At 55.3% G+C, this 13000-nt stretch overlaps 3 protein-coding genes across 3 annotated transcripts; 1 reads left to right on the forward strand and 2 right to left on the reverse strand.

The window, feature by feature from the left end:
- Window positions 1–263: 263 nt before the first annotated feature.
- STU1 (suppressor of tub2 mutation) lies at window positions 264–4053 on the reverse strand (the record flags this gene model as incomplete). The annotated part of the gene is made up of 4 exons (XM_049353229.1): window positions 264–2397; window positions 2447–3364; window positions 3418–3536; window positions 3598–4053. The coding sequence occupies 4 exons, from the start codon at window positions 4051–4053 to the stop codon at window positions 264–266; spliced, it is 3627 nt and encodes a 1208-aa protein (XP_049212608.1).
- Window positions 4054–4603: 550 nt separating this feature from the next.
- On the reverse strand, window positions 4604–5641 carry J4E79_004343 (uncharacterized protein; the record flags this gene model as incomplete). Its single annotated transcript, XM_049353230.1, has 2 exons — window positions 4604–4953; window positions 5005–5641. The coding sequence occupies 2 exons, from the start codon at window positions 5639–5641 to the stop codon at window positions 4604–4606; spliced, it is 987 nt and encodes a 328-aa protein (XP_049212609.1).
- A 3210-nt stretch (window positions 5642–8851) lies between these two features.
- Window positions 8852–12754, forward strand: J4E79_004344 (uncharacterized protein; the record flags this gene model as incomplete). Its single annotated transcript, XM_049353231.1, has 6 exons — window positions 8852–8926; window positions 8981–9011; window positions 9113–9649; window positions 9710–12373; window positions 12422–12555; window positions 12608–12754. The coding sequence occupies 6 exons, from the start codon at window positions 8852–8854 to the stop codon at window positions 12752–12754; spliced, it is 3588 nt and encodes a 1195-aa protein (XP_049212610.1).
- Between the last annotated feature and the right edge of the window lie 246 nt (window positions 12755–13000).

The raw sequence follows: 13000 nt of genomic DNA on the forward strand, positions 1-13000 counted from the left end.
ACAAGGCTAGAAAGTAACGAATCAAGACGTTGATGAAAAGTGACTGACTACCGGAGCGATCCCGCTTTTCTCAAAACGCCTTCAAGGAAAACAAAGCCACAAAAGGTCAAACGCCAGACCAAATGAGTGACATAGGAGATGCCAATGTTCCTAACCGCCAATCAGTTCCAACAAACGAGACATTCCAAGTGCTAATACAGAGAGAGCTAGCTGTGCAGGCTCAATCAAGCCAAACGCTTCAATCGCAAAGGAAGGACAGCCACCTAGGCCTTAGCCTTCTTGGCAAGGTAGTATGTCAAGAGGTTCAAGTGCTGTTCCCTCGCGCCGGCAACAGCTTTCCAGAAGCCGCCATCTTCTTTTGCGCCGTCGGAACCGTTGATGCGTTCGTGGAGGGCGATGCAGAACTCGATGTCTGCTTTGCGCACGTCGGCGTCTTGGTCGTCCATGCAGCGTACGGCTAGTCTGCCTAGACGCGCAGTCTGTTCGGCGGACAGTGTGACGTTCTTGGCGCCGCTCATCTGCACGAGGGATGCGAGTGTGGTCAAGGCCATGGTTGTGGACCGAGTCGACGCTTGGCCCGGTTGGGAAGAGACTGAGGACTTGGAGTTTGGCGAGGATGTTGGCGTCGATGCGGGTGTGTCCTCGATCATCGCAAGGACGGTGTTGAGACAATCCAGAGTCTGTCCATACTTGACAATCTCATCTGCGGTCGCTTCGAGGTCGATAGCGATGTGAGATGTGCTTTCGTACTGTGCCTTCGTTTGCAGGATAGTGCGGAGGACGCGGGAGTAGTACTTCGAAGTCTCCTTACGGTAGAGTGATAGCAACGCGCGAATTGTTGCTAGAGCCTGTACTTTTAGATTGACAGCTTTCATCTGAGGCGCCTTCAACTCGTGGACGGGAGCCTCAAGGAAATCCAGACATGCCAGTAATAGCCTGCCAAAGTTCTCGTCATTCGGCCCCCAGATTTCTTGGTTCGACTTGACCATGTCCTGCATGCGGCGGAACATGTGAGCTTCGACTGTGCGTCCTTCGATCTTTTTGATGCCGCTTGTGAGCAGCTGTCGGTTCTTCAGCACTTCAGCATCGTTTGTCTCGTAGCTTTGCGTGTGCAGGACACTTCCTGTGCTGTTCGTCTTGTGGTGGCCGCGAGGGCGCTCTTCGTTATCGTTGCCCATCATGACATCGCTTGTCATGCTTCCAGTACTTTGGCGGCGCTCGTTGCTCTTCTCGTTGATGGGAAGCTCCTCCAGGACCGGCTTCTCTAATCCATTCTCGACACGTGTGTGCTCCTCGCCAACAAATGGATCCTCAAACACTTGCACTTCATCTCCGGCGTCGGTACCGCGAGTGCTTGGTCGATCTGGCGACCGCAGGCGTGGGCTGCGTGTCGAAGACCGTAGGCTAGCGCTGTCTAGGTGCCCCATAGACTTTGGACTTCTTAGTGCTGCAGCACGAGGGCTGGGTATTGGCAGTCGACCGATGGACTTTCTCGGCTTCGGTGGCGTGTCATGTGTGGATTGTGTCGTTGGTTTCGCAAGGTTAGGAATGACCATGGTAAAGTTGTCTTCATCTCCCACATCCACAGCCTCATCGTCTCCAGCTACACTTCCACCCAGACCATTCCTTTGTCGAAATGGTATAGTACCTGCGTCATGCTGGCTTTGTGATCGAACCCAAGGCTTCACCATCGATAGGTCCTCCTCTTTTGCTGGGCTCACAGCCGGGCTCTCGCGACGAGAGCTCGCACTAGGAGACTTGCCATGGGCAATGGGTTGGCCAATTCTTGATTTGGGCCGCGCCGGACTAACTTGCGGGCTGTTCTGTGTTTGCGCACGCGGCCTTGAGCTGCTCTTCGGTACAGCAGGCTTCTTGGTCGCCGTTGGAGCAGGTGTCTTCTCTGGGGTCATGTTGGGCGTGCTCTTCCCTGGTCGTCGAACAGCATATGGATCCGCGGTCGCTGGTCGGTTCAACTCTGGTCGGCGTACCGGACGACGGACTGTGCCCGACATCAAGGAGCCGGTACCTGTGGAGTTCTTCAGCGCTGACTTCGTTGACTCTCCGGACATGGCAGAGGGTGGTCGCGCCGGTCCCGAAGAAGCCGTGGAGAGGTTCGACGTTGTTCTCGCGCCCAAAGACTTGGCCGATTGCGATGTTGGCACTGGTGTATAACTAGCAGCAGCAGAGTTGGGGCGTTCGGGGACACCTTTTGCGGCCGCTAGCTTTGCTCTCCTCTGTTCAGCAATCTTCTCCTTCAGGGCACTCCGCGAGGCACCCGGGCCTATTGATTTCGAAAACGAAGCTGTGCTTGTCGTGGACGAGGGGGCTGAGCCGTTCGGGTTGTTGGGGTCCTTTTCGAGTGCGGTCTTTTCTCGCTTGTCGAGCGTATCGAACATCCTAAAAGCTGTGTTAGTGACTAATGATGCCTCCACGTAGTCAAACTTACTTCTCGGCCCTCTGAGGCCATACTAAAGCGTACGTCCAGTAGGCGCTTCGGTATGCCTCTCGCACCTTGGGGTTGGCGTCAGTGACACCCCTCCGGATCAAGGTGTCCAATGTCTCCAGCCCTCCTGAGTGTTCGATATGCGAGGTGTGCCTCTTGATCAGGGTCTTTGCCCAGGTCGCAGAGTGGGTTCGGGGTTGCACGTTCTTGTCTTGTGAGGCCATGGCTACGTGCTGCAATACGCGACTGTTGTACGACACGCTCTGGAAAATGGTGTCTACTGTAACGGCTCCGTTCTGCGCTGCAATGTTCTTCGTAGCACCGCACATCTTGATGAAGGATTGCAGGAGAATCTCAACCCAGGGGTCGATCGCAGAGCAGAGTGTCTTTGCAAGCTCCTGAACCAGCAGGCAGCCGTTGGTGGACATGGTTGTTCGGAGCGAGTTGGCGACTTTGAGGATACCGTCTAGGAGCGATTTGATGCCGGCGATGAAAGTCGCGTGAAACTCATGGGGCGCGTTGCCCTTGAGTATACGTCTCAACTTTGTGCAGTTCTTATCTCGGGCCAGCCAGTTGCCCTCGCTCTCCTTGCCTTCGTAGCAGGGCGCCATGTCGCGGAACACGTCGTCGAGCTCGCGCTGTGTGTAGATATGTATGGGGTCCATGACGACAACCTCGACCGGGGGAGGCTGCTCATCCGCAAAGCTCTCTGCCAAGCCGACGTCGGGTTGCAGCGTCTGGGCGCGTTTGGATACGATGGGTCGGACGACGGGGGCGGGTGGTTGGGCAGGCGCGACATCCACGCTCTTAGCCATGGCGTCGTCGTCGAGGTGGGAGGTGATGTAGGTGGCAATGGCTTTACGGACATTCAGGGCCACGAGCTGCTTCTTAAGGTTGGCTTTGGCGTGTTCCGGAGCGTGTCTGTCGTGATGTCAGTTGCTACCATGGTGCAGCATATCCGCCAATGGACGTACCCAAAAAGCTCCACAACCGCCTTCTTCGCCGTGTCGCGCACGCCGGCATCCGCGTCTTCGCAGTTTGCCACGAGCTGGTTGGAGTAGCTCTTGAAAGGGAGCCCTTCGCTCTTGTTCATCTGTCGTCACCCAAGCGTTAGAACATTTCCGCGCCTGCCCGATGCGCTACGGGGGACCAACCTTGACCACCCACAACATGGCGGATTCTTTGGCGCGCGGGTTTGTGCTCTTGATGGCATCGTGTATCAGCGCGTCAATTTCCATGGAGCACAGGTAGTGCAGGTCGGCCAGAATCTGCGAGGCGGCGCTGCGGTGGCTTTCGCGCCCATCGCCCAACTTGTCGGCGAGGATGGAACATAGTATGGGCGACTGTGACGTAAGAATCGACGTCTCCTTCTGCAGTTGCAGGCGCTTGATGAAGTGGCTCAGCGTCGAGAAGCCCGTGGACACGAGCGCGGCCGAGGTGGCGGCGGTGCAGGCGATGCGGATGCACTCGAAGATAGGAGCCTGACAACTCTCAGGGACCCGGTTGTGCTTGATGCTCGACTTGAGCGTGCTGAACAGGGCCAGGCGCGACTGGACATCGGTCGACGGCTTCTGGAGTGCCTTGAGCAGGTCCGACGTCTCTTTCTCCATCGTGGGCGCAAATTGGCCCTTTGTCGCAAAATAATCCGGCAGCGGTAGAGGCGGGGTGGTTTGTATATGTTATGAGAGTTGTTTACGGCGGGCAGCCATCCCCGTTCACGCTAGACCAGTGTCCGAGCAACCGTGCGCTTGACATGCCGCACTGCCGCTACCCCAGGGGCGCACGGCGATCCACCCTCGAAGCTTCCAGATGAATGCGAACAGCTGGTCAGGACGTGTCGCTTATTCCAATTGCAAGGCTGCTTTGATCTTCACGTCACATTGTACATCAGATGGCCTGCCCGAAACTTCCTTCTTTGCCACGTCATAAAGCGCGACAACACCACCGTAAATCACTCAAGCGGGGCCAGCCATGACAAAGTGATAGGCTGTTGCGCCGGATGCGCGGGCTGCACTAGAACAAGAGCATTAACGTTTCGAAAGGAGCCGAGTCAAAACAACAACAGATAATGAGCGAGCGATTTATTTCATTGTACAGATGATCTTTGCGGATTTAGGTAATGACAGCCTTCTCTTTGTCCGACGAAGCCGATCATGCCATCTAAGCGTCCTTGTTTTGAGCGTTCCTTTCATCCCAGACACCGACGGCCTCCTCAGCTGCCTTGACACCGCTGAGAGCCATAGCGCCAAAGGTAGGTCCCATACGGTTGGCGCCATCAACCTCGCTGAGTTCCATGCCGCCGACGATCAGACCAGGCACAACCTCGCGGGTGCGCTTGACAATGGCATCTTCGGCGGTGCGCATGTCGAGGCCGCGCATGCCACCGAGTTTCTCAATCTGCTGCATAGACACGAGGCGCTTGACGGAGAAAGCGCCGAATGGGCCGTCGTGGCCGGTGGTTGAGATGACAAGAGGTGCATTGATGGTGTTCGGGTCCATGCAAGACTGGTCTGTAAACAATTAGTAAGAGCCGAGAAAAAGAAAGCAAGACTGCAGCGTACCATCGTGATGCATGGAGACGAGAGTCCAGTTGGTGACAACACCAGCAATGCGGACGGCGTTGGGGTCGCTGGAGGTAGGAGCCGGACGGGTGATGAGGTCCTCGACAGCCGTGGCGTTGAACAGCTTGACGTTGGGGAACTGCAGGACCTTGGACAGCAAGGTGGATGTGAAGAGCGCGGCATGCTTGACGACGACAAAGTCACCTTCGTCCTCGTAGGGGACGCCGATCTCATTCAAGAAGAGCTCCGCAGGCTTGCGCATGACCATGGCGCTGAAGAGCTGGCCACCGAGCCAGGCACCACCACCAGGAGCAACGCCAGCTTCGACGATGGCAATCTTTAGGTCAGGACGCTTGGTGGCGAGCGTGTAAGCGGCAGACAGACCGCAAGAGCCTGCACCGACGATGACAATGTCCGACTCAGCGTAGGTGTCAAGGTCGTTGAAGTAGCGGCGGGTCATGGCACGAGACACCTGCGACTCGCGGATAGGGGCAAAGGTGAACTTCTCCCACTTGTTCTCGAGCTCAGCGACAGTCTTGGCCTGGCCGTTGAAGGCAGCCTTGACAGCGAGATCCTTCTTGATGCCCATGTCGTTGCTAGCAACGGGAGTTTCGAAAATGGCAGCGGGGGGAGACATGTTGAAAGGGGTTCAAGGGTCGAAATCTGCGAATTGTTAAGTCTGTTCCACGCAGGGAGAGACAGAGCAGAGCATGATCCTTTTCGCAGGTATTATCCTGATCAAGTTCGAAACCGTATAATCTCAGAACGAATCCAGCAGGGCCCAACTTCCACACTGGAGTAGAGGAACTACGACAGTGTGGGAGACAGACACTGCTGGAAACGAACACCGGTTCATGCAGTATACTTAGCTGTAAAAGTACCTATGTGACTTGAGGACAACGCCCACGTGCGGAACATGTTCTGCATCGTGGCTGCCATACTTGGTCGTGACGAGTATCTGCATGGGGGTTAGCCATTGCTCTTGAGTACCTTGAAGCAGTGGATGAGTACGGATACTGAATAACTTGAGCTTTGCAAAGACAGTTAGACTGTTGTAGGAAAAAGAAAAGAGGAGGGGCAGGTTAGAGGAGAGGTTTAAATATTCCAACGTGCCCCGCCACCTCGTCCACGAATATCCTCAGTCATCCGTTGGGGCGGGGTAGCTCTTGCTGTCTGCATATGAAGTGCTTGAATACAGCAGGACCCACTGTACTGTACCGCGTCCGGACCCATGTGTTCAGCACCGCGGAGTATTTTATTCGTGAGAACGGTATGTGGTGACAGGGTCCTGCATTAGTAGTCCTAATTGGGACGCAGCTCTGCGCAGTAATACATCATTAACAAGAAGGACCGACCCACCAGACGGGAAAATTGAGGACCACGCATGCTCGTGTAATTGAAATATCACCACGAGAGAGCGTGATTCGATGAAAGCACCGGCTAATGTTGCGAGACTTCCAAGGTTGTCGTTCCTGCCTGTTAGTGTTGGTGTTGCTCAAGACGAGATGCTTGGCATTACGACGTTCAGTTTGGAAGGCGCCACCACAACATGATACTTTCACAGCTGTTCCTAGTGGCACCCTTTGATAATGTGACAATACAGCAGCGTACGCGCAAATGTATGATGATCGTGCAGTAGGAGTTGATACTGCAGGGGATCTGGAAGTATATCTATTTCAGTCTCAGACTTGCTTCGGACTTTTGACGAACCTTAGTATATCACGATATCTAAGTTAACAAATCGATAAGTTCTCTGGAACCAGTCATATGGTAACCCATGCTGCCGAACGGGCTGGTAAACTTAATCGTGTACCAGAGGTAGGGTACTATGATACTGACTCAATAAGGTTGATCGAGACCCGCTCAGCGATGAAGATAAGGTTGAGACGGGCAGCGGCAGCCGAACTCGAGTCAACACAGAGGCAAGGCAGAGCCTGGTTGCCTGAATTTTCAGGTGGTGATCAAACGTAGTGGCGGACCGCAGCGGACGGTACAAGCATCCGAGGTAAAGCTGTTTAGGTGGCACGACGACACATGTCAAACAGCCTTGGTGTTGCGACAGGCGTTGATGAGACAGATGTGCGGCAACTGTCTTCGGATGCGTGATACGTGGTACCTGGTGTTGTCTGGAAGTATGCCTCGTACGGGTAGAAGAGGCGTTGTTAATGGTCGAGCGCGAATCGCGGTTGGGCGCTGACTCTCGAGGCGGGCAGATCAGCAGGGTGGTTCGGATCGATGAAACGTGTCTGTGTGCGCCTCGTTATTCCCGTTTGTTTCAGGATCGTGGCAGAAGGATTCCGAGGGGAGCAAATGCCGATTGGTAAGTATTTTCCGACGTGTAGAGGATGATGTAAAGTAGTTGGGAACCTCGGCGATGGATGCACGCGAGGATCGGCTTAGTGGAAATGCTCAGGAGTCCAACGAACGAGATGTTGATGGCGTGGTTCCTGTGCAACATTGGTTCTGGTGAGCACAGGCGGTATGATAGGGCCTAGCTAGCGTCTGGACGTCGAGCGTGTTCGAAATAGAGACACGGGTGTTTTGCGGGGAATGAACGCGTCCTTCAATCTCTCGAGGGCGACCGCACTTTCCGATAGGATGGTGCGCTGACCCGGCATTGGACTCTGAAACAAGCGGATGATATTGTAAGCTGTGCGAATATTTATCTGGCTGCGAATTGTTAATGTATTGGTAGGTCAAGAAAGCGGCCGCGTTCCTGCATGATCTAATGCTAGACATGTGTGCAGCGCAGATGACGGGCATGTGCTGATGGAGGCGCTTCAGGGGAAAGGGCTCAGATTGCGTCAGCTATTTTGAGGATTGGGAGGATTGAGGGATGAGTTCCAATTAGTGCGGGAGAAGCGATATTATTAATTGAGCTCGTGATGCGGGTGATGACCACATGGCGTCTTGGAGGTGGTCAGAAAGACAGGAGGTTCAGATCTATATGCGCCACGCGCAGTGTGAGCTGGGCTGAGAATTGGTACAAGGAGACTGCCTGAATCAAGAGGCGATTCACGAGTGCCGGCGTTTACAAATGATAGCCCTAAGGTGGTCAGTTGTGCAATGAACGGGCCGTTGTCAGAGGAAGGGGCCCTGGAGCGCACGATCTGCGATGGCGTGTGCTTGGCAGGGCCTCTGCAGACGTCGTAATAGCGCGGTGGAGCTGGAGTCGCAGCCCGGTCTCGAAAGCTGACCACCTTGGGCCTGCGCCGTGCGAGTGTTTGGAATTCCACGGTCGTGTTCCCATGTGCGGCACATGCTGGCAGCCGTGGTAGAGGCGCCTAGCAAGTCTATCAAAAGTCTGTCAAAAGTCCAGCTAGGGGCCGGAGGACACGCGCAGAGGCTGGATTAGGCTTTCACTCTTTACATCGCCCGCGGTCCCCTGGTCGTGGCCGCCGCATGGATTTGTCTGCCGCGTATCTTTCCAGACCCTGACCAGGCACTAGCCCGCCCATTGGCTCTGCACCTCCACACCACCACGACGCCGCTGCGAGGTGCGCCTGTCTCGTCGACCAACCTAACTGCCCTGGGCCCTCGTCGCGCACAGAAGCCGTTCGCCAGTGCACCGACGCCGCTGCTGGTCGTCGCCTTTGCTTTTGCGCCGTTGGCACCCACGCCCTCCTTCGCCTTGCACTGTAGTCTGCACTATAGTTGCGCTGTAGTCTGGTGCTAGCAACTTTGGGGATCGCCCAGACGACGAACCACTGAACACGCCCACGCCCTGCCAGCTGCCAATTGTCCCTCCGAGCACGACACGGCTCCGGCGCCGACTGCACGCCCGCCCTCGCGCTGCCCGCCAGCATTGCTACTGCTGCTTCACCGACACGCATATTTCTAGCCCGCCATGGAGAGCCCGACCGGCTACCCAGAGTCTCCGATCGACGACGAGGTCGTGTATCCGTGCAAGGGATGCGGAGAGGTATGAGCCGCTGCTATCACAACTTCCCCTCTGCAATCGCTCATAGCAGTCTAGATCCTCGAGGAAGGCAAGGCCTTCGAGCTCGGTATGCTTCCCCGCTGAGCCAACACCACAACTACCATCGCGCCTTCCTCCCACGGCCCATGCCAACCACCTGCCGAGGATGTACATGCTAACATTGCCTAGCCGGAAACCGATGGCATATCGACTGCTTCCGCTGCAACACGTGCGGCACCCTCCTCGACTCGGACGCGAACCTGCTGCTGCTCGGCGACGGCTCTCTGATATGCAACAACTGTACATATAGCTGCAACCACTGCGGCAACAAGATCGAGGATCTGGCCATCTTGACTGGTGACCAGGCCTTCTGTGCCAACTGCTTTCGGTGCAGGAATTGCAAGCGCAAGATCGAGAACCTGCGCTATGCCCGCACTTCGCAGGGTATCTTCTGCATGTCGTGTCATGAGTCGCTCATGGCTCGACGGCGCAAGAAATCCAAAAAGCCGCCCTCAGTGGCGCCCAAGGTGGACAAATCGCTGCCTGCTCTGCCTCCCCACGAGCAGTCCCAGTCCACCTTCACCCCAGACCTGGATACACCATCCGACATCTTCTCGGAGCCTACCACGACCGACGTATCCCCCAGACCTCCTCAGCCGCGACGGGGCGATTCTTCTTCGAACTTCAGGCGCGATGCCTCACCCATTGGAGAAGCTGCACGAAGGGGTATGAATTCCACATGGTCTACATCATGCTCACACATCGCTAACCTAGCCACAACCACAGACAATACTACACTTCCAGCAACAACATACAACAAGGACAGCGCGCGTTCAGAGCTGGTAGACAACGGCGACGACGGCATCCTCCTCCCCTTCGCTCTCGATCCCAACCCTGCGCCCGGCCCATCCCCGCTCGGCCGACCCATCAGTAGATTCAATGACCGAACACTGGGAGCCAAACCGACCGGAAGCGGTGACAGCAAGAGCGGGCGCGATTACTTTAGTAGACCCACTGGCGACCATCGCGAGAAGCTGAAGGAGAATGGCTCTCGAGAAGCCTCCAAAGAGAGACGCCAGACGCAAACACAGAGCCCGCACATTGCCTTCCAAGAGAAAGGAAGGCAGCCTTCGGATACACTGGTCGAGACACTTAGGAAGAAGAAGGACATGTCCAACGAATCTCCTGCCGCTGAGCCTCGGTCAAGGAGTCAGCACGCTTCTCCCGCCCCTTCAGGCCCAGAACCCTTCAAACTACAGGATGTACCCAAGAACAAGAAGGCGGAGGCCAAACGCAAGGACTCCGACGAGACGCCATCACCGCAACCGCAGCAACAGCAACAGCAGCAGCCGTCTTCTTCCAAGAACGACATCATGTCTGCGCGGCTGAGTCGTCCCCTCATCGAGCCAACCTTCACTAGCTCACCACCACTTGGCTCGCAAGATTCACCGCAGACCTCAGAATCGTCGTTCGGCTCCAATCTTCCGCTAGAAAGACCTGCGCGTGGTGATTCGCTCAAGGCTTCGACCCTCAAGCCTTCAGCCCCAATCTCACGAAACGAGAGGGCCCCATCACCCACCACACCGACTCTAAGCCATCCAGAGCGAACATCATCTACCAACACAGCCAGCGCGAACCTCAACGCCGGACTTGGCATACTCAGTCCTTCGGATTCGCCAGCCTCTAAGACTCCATCGGACCCTCCAGTTCTCCCCGCACGTTCAGGTGGACGGCCAGCCCCGCCCTCGACCGACACGTTCACATCTCCACGCGCACCCCCACAACCACCTGCCATTCAGCAACACAAGACGAGCGATTCCATTAGCAGCGCCCAAAGCGAAGCATCCCGAGATGCATATGGAGCTGGTGGCCTTCCTCGATACAGCGCTCAGGGCGATTTCTCCATGGATGAGGATTTCGCGCGTTTGCTCGGAAGCCAGGATGGAAGAGATGAAAAAGACAACGGGGTGTTCAGGAGAGTTTCGAACGCTGTGTCCAAGCATGGGCGTAGTTTCAGTGATCGTGGTTCAGTCACATCACGCGGTCACAAGAAATGGCCTACGAACGGCTCCATCGACATTAGCAGCCCGACAGTTGCCTCGCCCGACACTAAAGAGGAAGGCGTCAACCTGCGTAACGAGCTGCGCCGCGCCCAGCAGCGGATCGCTGAGCTGGAGGCCGAGAAGAACGGCCTACAAGAATCAATGCATAGTGCGGCCGACATCAGACAGGCAAACACGGTGCTGCGAGAGAAGCGAAACACCATGGCTGTCTTGGATACGCAACGTGAGATGGTGATCCGCGAGCTTGAAATCATGACTGAACACCTCAAGCACGCTAAGAGCGGCCAGGGCAACGTTGAGATCGGTCAGCTCAAGTCAGACATTCTCAAAGACTTTGCAAACTCGTTGCAGAAGCTCAAAGACAATCTGGGGAATCAAATAGAGGACCTGATCACGAAGAGATCGGAGTTGACGGAAGAGATCTCGAACCTCATTCAGATGAAAGACAAGGGTTTCCAAGAGTACGAATCGCTCACGGCCGCTAACACTAGACTTTCCGCCATGAACAGGGACCTGGTAGACAACATCCAGACCAACCTCAAGAACAACAAGAAGAGTGGACAGAACCTTGATGTTGCTGCGAATGGCCTTGGCATATACAACGCGCAGCACAAGGGCGGCAAGTCCGAAGTATCCGTGGATGCACCAGTAATACCGCATGATCACTCCTATGCCAATCTCGACGATGGCGAGGCGACCGTCGCGCAGCCGCAAGTCGTTAACATTAGGAAGACCGGAAAACCCACCAAATTCTCTACCTGGAAGAAGGGCGGGCAAGCCATCACAAAGAACGTCACCAAGGGCTTCAAGGGAGCATTCGGTTCAGAGCAGAAACAGGAGGACTACAACGTCAAGGTCATTGGCACTCCTTACGGCTCTGTGCACTCTGGGCCCGACATTGCAGCCATGTCCATGTCGAGTTCCATCAAAAGCCGGGATACCATGGACCAAGGAACCCCGCGAGGCTGGTTCGGTGGAAAGCCTGGCAACGTTAGACCAGGCGGCCCGCCCCAAGGCTTTAGGCCCATGCAGAACATCAACAACAGCACCACTAATCTGGCTGCCGCCGACGCCAGTACCGTGCTATTCGGGTCTGACCTGACAGCACGATGCGAGTTTGAACGGCAGATGATTCCACGCATCGTCAGCAGATGTATCGAAGAGGTCGAGCTTCGCGGCATGGACGTGGAAGGTATCTACCGTAAAAGCGGCGGTACCTCTCAGGTGAACCAAGTGCGCAGTGGCTTCGAGACAGACACCGAGCACGACATCTCGGACCCAGATCTCGATATTCACTCCGTCACTTCTGCGCTGAAGAACTACTTCCGCAGGCTCCCTGTGCCGCTGATCACATACGATGTCTATGATCAGTTCCTGGAAGCTGGTCGTAAGTTTATACCATCAGACGACAGATCAAGTGCTAATAATTGTACAGAACTTGAAGAGCCGACTGCTCAGTCTAGAGCTTTGTCTGCCGCTGTGAACGAAATTCCCAAGGCTCATCGTGATACCTTGCAATTCCTCGTGTTTCATCTGTCGCGGGTCATACAGCACGCCAGTGACAATTTGGTAAGCACACACAATAGATATACAATGTTAATCATGACTAACACGTGCATAGATGACACCACTCAATGTCGCTGTCGTTTTTGCGCCAACCATCATGCGGCCTATGGACATCCAGCGCGAACTTACCGACGTGCAACAGCAGCGTGTCGCCGTGCAAGCGCTTCTGGAAAACTACAAAACAGTATTCGGTGATGAATAAAGTGAGCGCAACGCTCACAAGATCTCGCAAGGGCAATCGAAGGCGCCCAAAACTTCTGTTATATCGTTTCCATTTTTCAACATGTGTATCTACAGCGGGCGTTACGGGCCCGATCTCCAAGAGCTTGTTTGTCCTTGTCTTCGTGTATCATACGAATCTGCACACAGTTTGGGATCCTATCTGTATCGAGGTCCGTGAGGCATGTATCGATGGCTACGATGAGTTTGTGTTTATACCCTTGGGGCT

The sequence above is a fragment of the Alternaria viburni genome (assembly GCF_023758015.1).
Source record: "Alternaria viburni strain BMP 2772 chromosome Unknown scaffold_7, whole genome shotgun sequence".
Lineage (NCBI taxonomy): Eukaryota > Fungi > Ascomycota > Dothideomycetes > Pleosporales > Pleosporaceae > Alternaria > Alternaria viburni.